The following is a 17,277-nucleotide window of genomic DNA, read 5'->3' on the forward strand; positions in this document are numbered from 1 at the left end:
ATATCAGACTGGTCCAACCCTTACGGGCAGTCCAGATCCAAAATGCCAGCAAGTTCCCCTCTGCACGAGAGATACGGCAACCCCAGACGATCGTTTCAACCTTGTAAGGTCTCATCAGTGAGGTATAGCCAATATCCCTCTAGGCACGGTGAGCTATTTAATGTTATAACATTTGTATTGTACCCAATGTGGAGTAACGGACAACTGACAACATTTTGTGCAATCATATTTATATTTAGCAGCTACTTTAAAATAATATACGTTTTGTTTTTATTTGCATAATATTGTCTTCAGATGACTGTCTTTTTGTGGTTAAAATTTCCATGTGGTCAACTTTTCAAACCCAAACCTGCAAAGGCCCTGCACAACACATTTCAGATCATCTTCGTTGTAACGTAGTTGCAACAAAAGAAGTTTGATAACGTAGAAAATACCATATTTTACCCATATTGATTTGCTCCATGCGCTTTTTGATGCATCAAACAGAATACTCATGGAGTGGCTTTAATTTCAAGCAGAAGAATGAAACATATGCAGAAAGATTAAATTCCTGATCAACAGAAAGGTTTAATCCTTTCACAGGGGTTCGGGCCCCTCTCCTTAAGTTTTTGGTTTCTACACAATACATGTAGTTAAAAACACTCCGAAGGCAATTAAAAAAAAAAAAATGTTTAGTCTTTATATTTAAAGAATTCTCAATTATCCATTAGATCATCTTAGAAACAGCTCATCAACACAAATTCTGAACAATGGCATTATCTGGTCACAGTAAGTATCTTAACACACGTTTAGTAACAAATTAATCATTGATGGGGCTAGATAAGCATGATCAGAATGAACCTCACAATTACCTATCTTCTAGTTTGTAAGCCCTTTTGAGCAGAGTCCTCATCAACCTATTGTTCCTGTAACATATTGTATTGTTACATTTCTATTGTTAAATTACCCCCTTATCATATTGTACAGCGCTGCAGAATATATTGCCTCTCTATATATATATAGCGCCAATAAAAATACAGCAGTATTTCCCAACCCAGTCCTCGATGTAAACCACCAGCCCACGTGTTATCGGTATCCCCATTGGGAAAAAATGCAGAAATCTTGGACTCTGGAGGTGCCTTGAACACAACCCACCAATTTACAGTGTCAAGTTTGCCAATGTTTCTGCATTACATATTTATCAGAAATCTGCAATAGTAAGAATGTATTACAACTGTCGAAATGGTTAATTTACTTGTGCTCGAGCATCTATCAAATGCAAGGTAATTCAGACGCGTTTTTTGTGTTTTATTTTTATCATAGCAAAGTGTTTCCATATCATACAAGAGCAAATTACCCATGTGGTTTATTGCAACCTTGCAACACACCACAACTAAATAAACACAAACCACAAAAGAGCAAGACCGACGACATGCTGACGTGCTAATATCTGAACATTTCCTTTTCAATAAGCTTCAGAATGTTAATATTTGAAGAATGCACTTCCAGTTATCTTGTTTCTTGTGTCTCTGATGTTTGTTATAGCAAGAACGTCTCCTTGACAGAGTGCTCGTACTTGAGAAGTGGATGACCACTTTAAGCTTCAACTAGGTATAAAATGAAACTACATAATGTCCTGGCAAAACTGCCAACAAATGGATGGTTTTATCATTTTCTTACATGAAACCTGCATTTGAGACATAAATTGGTCTTATTGAATGGATGCTCTTCCCATCCAATGCCTACCGAGAAAATTAAGAAAACAAAAAGCCAAGTATTGCCATTGACAAATATGTAGGTCTATCTGTTTATTAGGACTAGAGGGGAAGCTTAGGTGGTGGGTGGGAATTTACTGAGAAAGGAAGGAAGGGAGATATAGATAATAAGAAATAAGAAATGTTTGTCTGTTGCACCCTCCAAAGACTCTTACTGTTGCATTTCTGTTTTCTCCATGGATCCACGCTAGGTGTTGTGGGATAGCACTGTGCCATTTGGCACCTGGACATCTGCACATCCTAGTGCCATGAATTGCATATTTGTAGGGTTTACCACCAGGCCAACTACATAGCTGTAAAGGCCAATTAAGACATGAAAATAACATGAATAACCTTTCATCTTTACATTCTAATAGGACTTTAGTTGGAATTAAATGCCTTCTTAGCTCTTTATAAGTAATATGTTATATTAGGTTCACTTTACATTTCTCGAAAGTGTATCTGGTAAAGAAATTAGGAAAATTAGGTCTCTCTAAATAGGGGGGAAGGAGGTAATTGCTAGTAATTTAATACTGGTTTTGATTGGCTGAGATGCAATATTAAAACTATATATTTTTGAACAGCTACAAAATATTTTTTAAAAAGATTTATCGTTTATTGTCCACAGTCTGTTGATGTAAACTCTTTTTTGATGACAGTGAAGCTGTTTATTAGAAATCATTTTAATAACATTGCATCTCTTAGTTTGAGGCCATTCGTGCCCACTGTGTTGTGTTTTAACAAAGGACTTGTCATCAAGCTGAAAGATACTTTTCATTACAATTTGGCAATAATGTAGTTTTATACGCTGCTAAAACCCAAGGCTACAAGAGCACAGCATTCATATTACATATTTTATTGCTCTAGAGCTGAACAATACATAAACGTCCAATAATTCTCATTACCCTCATATGCTTATATTACCGCACTCATTAAGAAAACAAGACCTTCAACATATTCGCAAAACACACGTTACTGAAACTCTAGCTGCCTATTTTGTTGTTAAATGAAAACATTTACTGGAAACCTGAGCCATTTTACATTAATAACAAATCAGTATATTAAGTATACTTAAAGTTCAATTTGTTAAACGGAAGAAGAGTATAAAAAACAACACTATATATATATATATATATATATATATATATATATATATATATATATATATATACACATACACACAACAAGAAGTGCACAGCTTCACACTGACAAACACACATATAACATTTATCTCCCTGAGCACTGATGTCTGAAGCACACTACATTACATGGATAAGTGCAGACATTGAAGATTTTTATATGAAACACACATATTGTAAAATAAGTCCAAGACATAGGTGGTTTTTTTCCCATTACATCATTATTTAAATTCCATTGGCCAATCTGGTCTTTGCTTGAAATCAAGGCTGGTCCCTGTTTTGATGCCCCTTTTATAATTCTAACTTCCCTTATGGGTCTATTTAATAATGTGGTAATTACATTCTCAATTTGAATAAAAATTCTCAGTTTCTAAAATTTGTATGCAAGAGTGGATATTTGGATATTTCCGGTTTCTTAGGTAGATCAACACCCACGCATTATTTGATGATAATATGAATGTCTGCCCAGTATTGTGAGATCAGTTGGCATGGCCACCATATATGGATCATGGATCCTGGGTTTGATGAACATCGCTCACACATGTCAGAGTTATTAGGGCTAATGTGCTTAAGACTAATCGGTATAGTATTTTATGGCTTAGATCCCAAACATCTCAGACCCACCTAGTGAAATATGCTGCCCACCTCAAACCTTACACTCCTCACTTGCGACAAATACAGGGAAAAGCACAAACTAGGCGATGGAATCTCACTAGCCCTCCCATTGGCCACACTGCCTATCCTTATCCTCGATTTTAAGGTACGGATCCATGAACATATACCACTTATTCCAAGTTCCCCAGATTATGAACTTCACTGATGTCCAAGAAAACCACCACAGGGTGGAGAATACCCTCAGATGTATGTATGAAATATCTGTTGTGACTTTTTCACTATACACAGAGTGCACTTTATATTATATTATTTTGCACTTTATCATATGTAGCACTTGTGGCACATTTTTCGAAATTTTTGTCTGAAAGACACAGCGCACCTTAGTTGTTAAATACCCCACAACTTTAACCCTAAATCCCAGCAATATCAAATGTTCACAAACCCTAACCACCAATCTTTTTCCTAAATACCCATCACTAACTTTGATGCTAATCCTCTATCCTTAGCCCTCTATCCCCAAGACCTAAACACCTACACATTTAAACAACCTAATTTTAACCATACATTCCCTTAACAAAAACATCCACTAGCTCTATCCCTACACACATACAGCACCAGTCACACTGAAAATGAACCAACTCTATGCAATACAAAAGTCCCATTGCAAAAACAAAGATATTACACAAGGAGGTGGGGAACCACATGTGGGCATAAAATAACATTTAGTATGCTAGCACTCTCAAATGTGTAGGAACAGCTGTTATTTGCCAACAGTGCAAAGCAGCCTGGGAAATGTTAAGATCTCCCGAACTAGTCCATAATGCCCTTCATTTTATAGTACCTGAAAAAAGAAAGCCTTATTTACCCAATAGTCGAACCATTCCTGCTTTAAATTATATCCATTTTATCAAATTGAGCTACACATTTTGAAGTGCACAATATTTTTATAGTCATCATGAGAACTAATATCCAAACAATGTTCTTTTTAGTTATTATCTCACCAATGAACATGATCTAATTTGGTTAATATTATCGGGTCTCCAAACATTTGCTTCTGAATAGCAGCAAACTCCCACATCAAATAATTACTTAATACTAATAGATGATAAGCATATTAGTTAAACTATATCTGTCAAGCAAACTGAGGGTAGTAGTTTTTATACATTGTGCATTTTGCCCAATATAATCCTGAAGTGAATGTTACATTTTTTTTCAAGATTAATATATTAACTTAAAACTCTTTGACATGAGCTGCAGTTGGCAATTTGCAAGAACATATATATATATATATACACACACACACACACACACACACACACACACACACACACAACTTCCACAAGGCTAATTTCATAAACATATATCACTTAATGTTTAATTTAAGATTACTTAAATTAAACACAGCTGTGTGGTGTGCAAAGAAAACAGTCAAACTTTTGGGTGGGAATCACAGCTATGTTTTAAGGTTAACCAGTAGAGTAGTAGAATGTAGAAAATCTTAAGATATTCTTAATTTGCATTAGGTGCCAGGCTATGCCAATGCATAAGTTTGCATTTTAATGCATTTTCTTTCTAAACAAAAACAATGTGCAATTGATTGTTAACTTAAATTATTAGAAGGTGACAGTTTCTCCTTAATATATTCCAAGGAAGGACTTTTAAAATCATATTTTGTTATGGATAAAAGGTTCACTTTCAAACAAGTTAAAACAAAACACAAACAAACATATATTGTGCTGAAGATAGTATATTTAATCCTAGGTTGTGGCCTTTTTAAGTATTACAAACCATACACATTTAACCATACTTAAAAGGGTATGTTTAAGAAACAATTATTATCTGTGTAGCGTTCATTTTTATTTCTCTCTGCAATAGTAACTAATGTTTTAAAAATGACCTTTAGCAAGGATTTCCTGATAATTAGATAGTTTTGGTTGAACATGTGTGACTGCTTTATGACTCAAAGGTCAGACTCATAAGTACTTGGGTTATATTAAAGGACTATTTAACACACTCAGTTGATGCACACGTTTTAAATGGAAAAGGAATTTCATTATGTAAGCCTAAAAGACATATTTAGATAATGCAGTGATTAGCTGATGATATCGCTGATGACATCACCAAGCATTTAAGATTAACTGCTTCCAGGCATGAACAAAAGAAAAATGTGTAACGTTGAATATCTAGCAGGAAATATAAATGCCCTCTGGTCAAGTAGATATCTCAGATTTCATACTTGAGTCTTAAATGTTAAACATATTATTTCAAGGAGAACAAATATTTGATAAAATGTGATTGGATGATTTTGTGAAATTGAGATATTATTTTGAGTCCCAAAAAAAGTACAGTCATAAGGTTAAATGTGAGGCCGGGTCATAGCTCTATAATATTACAGTGGATTGAGATGTATGTTATAGTTGCAAATTAAGTTTGTGAACAATTTCATGACACAAGGACATTTTTTTATTTAAAAGGTAATAAAAATGAAAAATGTGCAACGCATTCTCTTTACAATTAAAGGAAATACAATGTATTAAAGGGACACTGTAGGCACCCAGTCCACGTCAGCTAATTGAAGTATTCTGGGTGTTTTTTTCCAGGCACTATAGGATCCCCTTAATAATGTATTCATTTAAAAAAAATATGGTTTTGGGGTAATGTGATAATTTGAAGAAAAAACAAACAATCAATAGTTCCGGGGGTGTCTGGCAACCCTTTGGGACCAAATGGTAGCTACAGGCCCACCCTCTGAGCTTTGAGTGGAATTATAGAAAAATAAATTAAACAAAGACATGATAGACGCAGACTTGAGACTTCCTATATGATCTTTCCCTATGAAACATTGGGTGCTTGGTGGGAGTCATTCATCCACTGCATTGCAAATTTTCCTCCCTCCTGTGTGCAGTATGGTGGGAGCATCTTATCTTGACATATTCAAAGACAATGCTCTCACCTTTCAAACAGGAAGTCCAGGGAGTCCCAAAGTTATCTTGTTCTAATACTATAGAATCCCCCGATGGAGAAGTAAGAGAGTGCCAGGAAAGTTGTAAAAACATCAAATCTATACTAAGTGTTCCAAAGCCTTTCTATAAACAGTCCTATTCTATACCATGCATTGCCATTTCTGTGATAAGAGTTATCTTCCTTCTCCACAATGAAAACAAAGCTAAGAGAGCCCAAACAGTGCATATTTATGACTACCGTGATGTTTTAATAAACATACCTGTGAATTTGCCACAATTTCACAGAATTTTAATTTAATAGGTTTGCCCATTCTTCATCTCTACTTAAAGGGACACTATAATAACCCATACCACATTATCCCATTAATTACATTTAGGGCTACAATTGCCTCCATTGGCCGTCAATCCACGTCCTGCCTGCAAACAGACTCCAGGTTGCCTAACTGATGCTGGACGTCCTTACTCTCTGCATGAGGACATCCAGAGTCAGTAAAATCCCCACATGAAAGCATTGAATACAAGTTTGTATTCCTACCACTATAAAATCCTTTAATGATACATTCAAAGATTGGACATCACTTTAATGCCAGCAAAGTCTCCATTCTGGGAAGTCCCATTTTATGGGCTGGGTTACTCCCTACTACTCATAGAGGGCACTGTCCATCTGGAAACATACATCCCCAGTTACATTTATTTTAAAAAAAAAAAAAAAACACACACACATACTGAAGTAAAAGAAAAAACAAACAAATAACTGCTTATAGACTGCAAATATTTTTCCTCGTGACTTATCATAAACTCACAGTCAATGATTGATTAAGCTGAAGAAACCTCTACTACTGACTCTAAAATGAAAGGATCACACATAATATTTAGTCTGATTATTATGTGATATGTGGGGGCATTTATACTTTTTTAATTAAAATTGACACTAATTTCTATTTCATGAAATCACTATTACATAAACATACAATTATTAGTATCGTTCCGCAACTGCTACCCAGCATGAGTCACATATGCAGCAAATTACATAATTAAGAAACAAAGGACAAAATATTCTACAATGTTCAAATACAATTAATTAAACTTCGGATACTTATTTTGTTGCATTGAAACTGCAGTGCTGCTTTAGTAATGACTCTAATTAAGAAAACTTGTAAAACTGTAGTGTTGTGAAGCCATAAAACAAATTATCTGCATCACAATTTCATGAAAAATCTCAGCACAATTTTTACAAGAAAAAGAAAATGAAGTCTCTCCTAGGGAGATTAATATTTTTTTTGAAGTCAGCAATATATTTGGGAAGTGTTTTTATGAAAACAGCAATCAACAAATTCACATTAAAAAAAATAGGTCTATTTTTAAATATGACATGTTCAAAGGTACTTTAACATATGCAATGAATTTAATCCATGAAACTATAGTTAGGCAGTGAAATTAGAGCCCGTTGTTGCCAGCTGTACCTGCATTGCATTATGGGGAATTCTATTACATCCTGAAATATTATCTCTTATGGGTTTGTATACAATTAAACCTAATATCCATCACACTGAAAACACCATACACATTACAAAAAACACAGAGGTATATATGGCAAACACCTTTTTGTGATAACATACGTACACAAAGAGCAAAGTGATTGTTTACTTCTTATATTATATCATCATTCATACAAAAAAAATCATAATGGCTTATTGTTTAGGTTTTAAAAAAAAAAAAAAAAAATCATGAAATTAGTACCATTTCAAAACCAATATGTATACCTTCAAATGTTTGGGTCATATTGAATAGCACTGACCTAAAAAATGGAAACCTACCAGCAATTCACACAAAGTCTGCAACTGGAAGAGAATAGACCCAACCCCAAATTATTTCGGCCCCCTACTTCAGTGTTACCATTTGTTGTTGACGTCCCCTTAATACTGCCTTTATAATTGACCCACAAATGGCACCGGTAATAGCCATATTCTTCTAATCTTTAGAGTTTCTTTGCTAAATCTTGAATAATTGTAAACTTTTTTTTTTGACAGACATTTACAAATGGATCTAATATTATGTTTGATCATCTGGGTCAACACCTGGTTGACCTCTTACAAAAAGGAGGAATAAAGATGATCTGTTGACTCTGATGAGTACTGATGGAAGAGGAAAGGACAATGATGTCTAGAAATGAATGGGTAAGATATACTAGTAATGAAAAGGTATTGTATATATAATAGCATCTGTAAAATACTGAAGTTCTAAAACTAGCATATGCCAAAGTCACAAGCAATGAGAAACTTCACAAAAAGATCTGGGCAAATTAACAGCACTTCATAACCGCACTTTGTTACCTTTCGTAATGTCTACGAGTGCATGTAGCAGCGCTTGTACTTCCTGGGTTTCCACCTAATTCATCATATATATTTTTCCATTGCCTTCGAGCAGTAATCTGTATGATCAATAGCACACATGTGGTTATTATTAAGACTCAGCAATACAATGGCTACAATATTATTAAGCTTTACAGCAGACAAAAATGTCTGCCTTACACCATTGATTCGATGTTCAAAATAAAATTCATACAAACAAACAACAACGGTAAGTTATGACCTTTGGCGCGGCCCTTTCTCTTATTATATGAGTGCATGTTGAAACAATAGGAGAGTGTTATGGCCAAAACATATCAAACACCTTGGTGCTTTCTGATTACCCAGTAAGTGGAACGGGCACTATATTGATTCTTTTGAGAAATGAGTTAGCAAGGGTTTCTGGCAAAGGAAAAGCAGGCCATGTTTTAGGTCTGGGTCACTCATTTCTACTTATAAATTAAAGTAGGTAGGAAAGATTTTTTTGTTAACTGAAATAATTTATTTGTATTTTTTTACATCGAGAGCTTTATCATGCAGGAAAGTTGTTCATGTACTGGAAGAACCCATTAATGAGATCAGAGTTAAGTGGGTATATTTATATTTAATTAGTTTTAATTATAACACCATTAGCAGCACAGTAAAGTAATTTTGTCCACCAACGTTGCTTTTTCTACTATAACAGAATTGCGAAGAACTGACAAGGAAATGCTACATTTTAAAAAACACATTAAACAAAAAAATATAAAAGATGGAGGAACTTAAAGCACTGAAATAAAGGGTTTAGCTTGTTGTATTAAAAGTTAAAATTCACTTGGGCACAGAGAGATTAGCATGTTTCATGCCACTGGTAGGCAGAACATTTTAGTTAAATGACATTAATTCCACACAGCCGCCATAAAAATGTAAAGAATATAAGCCATATCACAGTGGAATTTAACTCTATTTTGAATAATAATTTTTTTTTTTATCCTTGGCATTCTTGCCTCATAACCACTTCTCCACTGGATGAGATCATCAATACTGATGATCTCAGCCAATCTAATGCTTCCCAAATCGCACTGCGCCAATCATCATAGGAATACATTTACTTAAAGTATCTCTATGCCAAGTTTTTGCAGGACCAACATCCGTGGTTTCCACACTTTGCATGGTGATGACAATCTTTGTAAGCTCATAGTACATCCCTCTAGTGGTTGTCCAAGCAGCGTAAATGCTGCCTTTTCTGTGGACACCAATTCTACTAGCTTTCACTCCAGCAACCACTAGATGGACTTCTTGGGTACGGTCCTGCAAAAATTGTATGACAGATGTTCTGCATCTCCAGCCTTTCCATGCAGAGCGTGAACACTCCCCATATAGATGCATTGACTCAATACATCTATGAGAAGATGCTGATTAGGGCAGTGCATGCGCAGTAGCCTTTTAATGAGAAAAGAAGAATTGGATTCATGAAATCATCAGGATTTATCATCTCAACCAGTGAAGTTAGGGAGGCTGCAAAGAGACTAGGGCCCTGAGGAAATAATTTATGAAAAAATATTATTTTTTTTCCATTGAGGAGCTATCTAAAAAGTTACTAAAATACTATAGCATTTGGAATACACATTTATAGAACTCACAGTATTTATTTTATTCTAATTTTTTATTTTATTATATTTTACTTTATTTTGTCCTAGTTCATGTGGCACAGCCCTTACTTGTCTTTTACTTTTGTAATATCCTAAAGGGTTGAGAGGGATCCCCTTTTTTAGGGTTGCTGCCTTATAGTTCATTTTGTGTGTTATCAAGCGCCGACCCATTTGTGTATTCTTACATTAATAGAACACCATTTATTTCCCTGGGTACGTATCAGAATAATTGCACACAAACAGCCAAGTTTGTAGTACCTCTTATTAAAGCAGGAATATATTTTATTTAATCAAAGCAAAATCTGGAAACAATTTGCTATGGTATTTCTTTATTTCTGTATTGCAGATGTCATCTGTGGAATTGTATCTTAACTCTGTCCATAGGGGGGGAAACAAAGATCTTAATCTCTGTAGTTTTATCTTATGTTTTCATGGTTCAAAGAACATAGTGTTCAGTTGGTGACCATCAAATGTTTCTTCAAGCTAAATATAGAAAGCTCATGTCATATATCATTAGTTAATAAAAGCAGTCAGGGGGAATTTTTGAATAAGTGATAACTTCCTGTTTACCTCGTAGTGCCTTTTTTCCCATTAAGATTTTTTATTTTTTAGGCTAGCAATTAAAGTTAATAAGTACACAGTTTCTAAATAGCCAATTCTGATTATGTTTTAAAAGCTTTAATACATTCTACATATTAGAAATGAGCAGATGTCAGGTACATTGCCAAAGTGAAATTTTATTTTATGCAGCCTTGGCTGCTTGTACAATAATAAGCTCTTTCTTAACATGGGAAAAAATTACAGACCCAACTAATTTCCTTGACGGGGAAGCGTTACATATGTTTTCCACTTGTAATTTTTTACGACAAGTTTACAATTTTTCTAAAGCTGGAACTAATCAAACGCCTCTCTTAGAGTTGTTCAATAAACCCCCATTGTGAACAGCTATTCTCAAATCATGTTTGTTTTAAACCCTCCCTCCAGTTTATTTAGCAAGAAGACATTACATTGAGCAATTCAAAGTCCGTTAAATAATACACTTACCGTCTCATAACCTCCCAGTTTTTGAGCAGCTTGAAACATAGTCCAAAGGTTAACTGTTAGAAGGACAATAAGTGTTTAGATAAGAATTGCATTAACCAGTGTTTTTTTTTTTTTTCATACAAATGTAAATGTAAAAACAAAATTCATACCAAATAGAAAGACATATGGTTTATACTGTACAATAAATACTAATTTATCAAAACAAAAAACAAACAAATGTGATATTCACACAGAGATTCTAAGTATCTCCGTTTTAAATAAACTATGCAATCAGATACAATTTTTAGTCTGATAAACAGATGGATGCAATTATAAAACCACATTAAAATCAAATATGTATTAACAAGAAAATATTTCTGAGTTTTATTACAGCATTACAATATAATGTTTTTTTCATGTCTGTAATAAAGGGACGTTCACATAATGTGTCTTGGTAAATTTTTAAAACTGTGTTTTCAAATTATAAAAATGAGATTTCATATAGAATGGGGGGAGGATTGGTGGATACAGTCCAAAGATTGGGAGCACACAGATCTTAACACCTCTCCTCGGTGGAGGCGAAATCAAAACTGTCACAAAACCTGTCACACGGATATCAAACCTGATAATGAGGTGTCAAGTTTGGAACCACTGGATAAATCTAGAATATTCCTGGTAGTTATAGTTGATAGCAGTTTAATGTTAACAAGAGCAAGTACTTTTGCAGACCAATCCCTTTGAAAGCAAGAGATATGCAATCTTGTGATTGCTTGGTCACCTAATTTCAAAATTACTTTTGTGATCTATTCAGAAACTGTAATGAAATAGAGTTCAAAATGTAATGTCCAATGTTACTAGCCAGGATTAAAAGTTACTTGCCACTGCAGCATATACCATAACATTGGCATACAGTGAATCGGGGCGCCAGTGGACAGGGTAAAGGGGGCAAGCCAGTGATGTGACTCACGTCAATGGCGCCACCCAAAGGAATTAAACTCCAGGCTGTGAATGCACTCCAGGTTGCCCGCCAATCACACAGTGCTCTCTGTATGGTCTTGCCCTGCGCTTCCCTTTTTGGAGACCGTTCCATTGTGTCCTCAAAAGCAGGACACCAGCGTACAAACCAGGGAAGGCAGAATAGTACCTTAAAATTGGGAGGCGTGCTGCAAGAATGGAAAGTCCATGGATCACTCACCAGGGCTGAATTTTAATTTGACAATGACTAGTGGTCGAGTGAAAATTTTGAGTCCTAATATATGCCAAAAGGAATTTTACAAAACATCTTTATTTGACTTTTCGGTGGAATAGGGCTCTAAATTGATATGGTATACCCGTTCTAGCCATTGGGGATCAAGAGAAATAGCATGGGGACACAGTTTTGAGTTCCAACAAAGGTGTTATCAAGCATTTAGGTCATCATTGCCTAAATTACAATTTTACATGAAGACGGGCATTGAAACTAATTGAAAGTGTGATATATAATCAACCATTACATTTATATCACAACAAGCTCTCACATTCTTGTACTAAAGACGCGTTCTGTCTTAAATCTGTGTTGTTGCCAAAGAAAGCAATATCAATGTAATGGTACTCTAGATTTTGCTGTTTAATTGCCTAGTAGTGGGTACTTTTTATTATTATTAAACAAGAACCTTTCTAGACAACAGCATTGACAATTCAGATCTCTCTAACCATTCAAATTATTACTTTATAATCTATTCTTCACTGGAATGCCCTAGTAGACCTAGTTTATTAAGTGACACCACTGAGGAGGTCAAAAAGGAATGTTAAAACCGACATGTGATGATTCATGGGAATTCAGGGTGATATTTTTTTAAGACATGTAATGTGATACAGAGTAATTTATGGTAAGTAGGTGAGAAATATAGAATTGTAAGGAGCTTGTAGCAAGTGGGGTATAAAATATGTCAAGTGAGGAGTGAAATACTCAAAGAATGAGGTAAAATAAAGCTTGTGGTTGACAAAGTGAATGATGAAATGATAAATAGCATGAATGGGTGAAACTTGCAACAGGATTTGTTATAGGGATAAAATATAGCAAACAAAGGCAGAATTTAGAATTGACACAAAACAAGTGGTGAGATGAGGTTAAATATAACATAGGGATGAGATATGGTAAATCCTGAGATAAAGGGGTGAAATATGATAATACCATTAAAATATGGCAGAAGATTGAAAACAAGGCATTTTGGGAAGTATTTTTATTTTTTTAAGTATTGGGTAACGTAAGAAATGGAATATGACTTTAGAGCAACTGAAACCTAAACGATTGCGTGGAAGATGATTTATTTTAAATTAGAGTTTAGATAGGACATGAAAGCTAACCAGTGGTAATTGGGAGATGAAATGTGGTTGGCTGGAGATATTTCAAGTTTATTGGAGAATGCCTGAGAGATCAGATATCCAGAGGAAAATAATCTTACAATAATGTGCCGTATGTATGAGCTTATCACAGCAGTCATTCAGTGTTAATAAAACATATTGATCTGATATTCATATGTATATCACAGAGTTCTACTGAAATAGACAAAGCCTGCATCCCAAAGCCAACATTTGTGACGGCTGCTGACATTGGCCAAAATTGACAGAGGCCAATTGCTTTCTTTTTTTTTCCAAAAAATTTATAATAGTTTTCTGTATCCTTTCTGCCCCAATCTTCAAGCCCAAACATTTTTTTTTTGCTTAGTTTTAAGTGGACTTAACAGGTAAATCACTAGCGTGTAATAAAGAGGCTTTATCAACCTGCAGACTCTCATTATGGCCTATCAATTCTTTTTTTACCGTATCCCATACAGCTTTTTGGGATATTTGCTTTGTTCCAAAGCTGCAGTTCCACTCATCTCATAGGAATAAGGTACAGAGTACACTGCAATGATGTACAAAATTATTTTTTAAGATGCTTAGAGTAAACATTTACATTACTAGGACATGCAATTGAATTGCTATAGTTCAAGAGTTGAAAGTGGAGAACTGAAATTTAACTTCCAGTCATTTTGCTGTGCCCATAAACTGCTTACATAAAGAGCGCAGTAGTGTTTTTGAAATAGAGCATTTTGACTGGGTGGGTAACCACTTATTTTTGTAGAGACTTCTCTAAAGAAGAAGCAGCAAGGCCTTGCGTAAGTGTCTTAACATATTGTTTTTGCATATATTTAAAACACTATAAAGAATTTTACAAAAGAATGGGCCAAACCCAGCCTGGTGTGGTCCTGCTAGAATTTCGGTAAACGGTGAAGTGGTAAGAGATTCAAGAACTTTAAGATTCTACGGGCAGTAACGAGACGGGAGAAAAGTAAAAAGAGGACTTGAAAAGAGGAAAACAAATCGATAAGTATAGAAGACAGCATGGATGGGCCAGACCACAGAAGATGGAAAGTTTTGATGAGAAAGATGAATAACAGAATAAGGTATTGCATGTCATTGGTATTTATCACTGCTAAGGATTTATTAAATAAAGATAAATTGGAAGTTGTAAATTTAAGTCAAAAGGATAGATTGTGGAGTTGGACAACTTTTTCTAAATTATATATATTTGCAGTGTGATTGTTTGTTAACGGTCATATTAAATAAGGCCTTTAATTTATCAAATCAAAGCACGTGCATGTGAACGTGCATGAGTGGTTGGGAATAAGGTGGGGGGTTGTAACTGGCACACTGCCCCAGGTCAAAATATCTTAATCCAGGTCTGGCTTTAGTGAATTCCAGGCCAAATCTACTTAAAAAATGATGTATGACAATTTAACGTAATTAAAATACTGGACTGCATTAAGTTACTCTGTATTGAAATATGAGAGAGCCAAGTACTCATTATATATATATTTATAGAACTTTTTTTTTTTTTAAAGTACCAAATTTCTTTGATAATGGGTGAAGTAAACACGTGCGAGAAAAGTATATTACATGTCTAAGGACCTACCACACAAAAAAGGAAATGATCAAAGTTTGACCCAAACCTTCAGTGTCAAAGGATCTCAGTACAAATAGCCACATTTTTAAGGCCACTAGTCACGTCAGGCATCCATATGATAAAGCTACTGGAATGTCTTAATGCAACCACAAAGGATGTAATCTGATCAGTGATAAATTAACAGATCGTAAATGTCTATGTGTGGGGGGAAACGGTATTTCAAATATTAGGGAAAAAAATCCCATAACAAAAAAGTACTATATTGCAGTCCTCTGGATAAACCAAGCAGGAGCAGACAACAGAGGCAGTATCAATAGTTGGTGACTGATATCACTGACTGCATGGTAACACAACATCAAATTTAATCTCTTAATAATGTCTATAGACACATTATCTCAATAACCTCAGGCTGGATCTCTAGATCTGGGCATTAAAAGGCAGATTTTTTTTTTTTTTTTATTCTAGCAAAATATAAATTACAAAATCTATGGTTACAATAGTGTTTAGAAATATTTTAAATCTATTTAAATCAGCAATCTAATTCTAGACAATATTTAGTAAACATGCGTGCAATAGTTATTTTACAAAAGGTCGACAAGGAAAACACGCTTTGTGATGCACACAATAATGCATTGTGTTGCAAGTCAAATGACACATAATAGTGTTTAGAATTATTAAGTATGATGTCAGCTTTCTGAATTACCTACAACCTACAAATTAAGGTTGTAAATAGGTTTAAAGATGGAGATGTAAAACAGACAAATGAGATTATTATTTTTACATAAATTCCATTTATCAGATGCCGATCTGTTATAGTTTGCTTTTTCAACCTTTCTAGTAACATTCAACAAATTAAAAGCAGACACTTTGCATAGAATTTAAAAGCCACTTAAAACTCTTTTGTTGATAAATGAGTTCAAGAAAATTAAAATTAGAAAGTGCACCCTTCGACAAAAAAAAAAAAAAAAAACATTTTGAAAGCTTGGCTGAACCTTGCAAAGTTTCGAAAGGCATTAACAGATTTCCTTGGGACTTGATTTAATCTAAATCAATGAATAATGAAACAAAGCTGTTTGCTCCGGCATTGCTCGAGATTCTATTCCAAGCAGCCGGTTTGGAGACAACATTGTAATCATATGCAGTCATTCAACTTCATCAAGAGTTGAACAGCAATCAGTGCCAATTAGGTATGTAAATTGTTATGTAAAACTTGCAGGGTGACATTCTTTATAAAAAATAACACATGGTTTCAATGAGAGAGAAAAAAATAATAATAATGTCTGGCGTATATTTCATATGCGGAGAAAGGGCAACAAGTTTTTCGATTTGTTGAAACAAAATGCTTTTTGGCTGCCATCAAACAAAAATAAATACATTAAAAAAAACAAAAACAAATTATATATATATATATTTTCCTTTGAAAGCAATCAGAAAAAATAATTTTTGCCTTCTGCCTATATATAAAGGGGTCACAGAAATAAGATTTATTGGGACACTAAGCGCAAAATCCATGCCTTATTGAAGTAGTTTTGGTACATCGACTTTTTAAAACAAAATTGTAGGCTTTTCCATTCTGTATCATCACGCCAACATGATAAGAAAGAACACTCTGAATGTCTTGTCATGGAGAAGAATTGGACTGGTGGAGAAGAGCTGTTGCACAAGCACCTCATGTGCTAAATGCTTCTCTTTGAAAAGTATTGGTCAAGTGATTTCACCAATGAGACTGTTCTAGACACTGGATTACAAATACATTTTATAGCATTTTTTTCCCAAAGGGGGGGGGGGGGTTCTGAATCTAAACACTAGCAGAAAAAAAAATGTTAAAACAAATATGTTTAACATTAGAGTGCTCCTTTTAAACAAAAACAATCTTATATAGCACATTTTACCGCTT

At 34.5% G+C, this 17,277-nt stretch overlaps 1 protein-coding gene across 2 annotated transcripts in view; it reads right to left on the reverse strand.

Annotated features, from left to right (window-relative positions):
• Positions 1-17,277, reverse strand: part of ARID5B (AT-rich interaction domain 5B) — a 227,130-nt gene that overhangs the window by 30,557 nt on the left and 179,296 nt on the right. For both annotated transcript variants that reach the window (XM_063433600.1, XM_063433601.1), the window contains 2 exons: positions 11,474-11,526; positions 8,784-8,881 (listed from right to left, as the gene is read on the reverse strand). In XM_063433600.1, the coding sequence (XP_063289670.1) occupies positions 8,784-8,881; positions 11,474-11,526 (151 nt within the window). The remainder of the gene's footprint in view (positions 1-8,783; positions 8,882-11,473; positions 11,527-17,277) is intronic.

This window comes from Pelobates fuscus, chromosome 10 (assembly GCF_036172605.1).
Source record: "Pelobates fuscus isolate aPelFus1 chromosome 10, aPelFus1.pri, whole genome shotgun sequence".
NCBI lineage: Eukaryota > Metazoa > Chordata > Amphibia > Anura > Pelobatidae > Pelobates > Pelobates fuscus.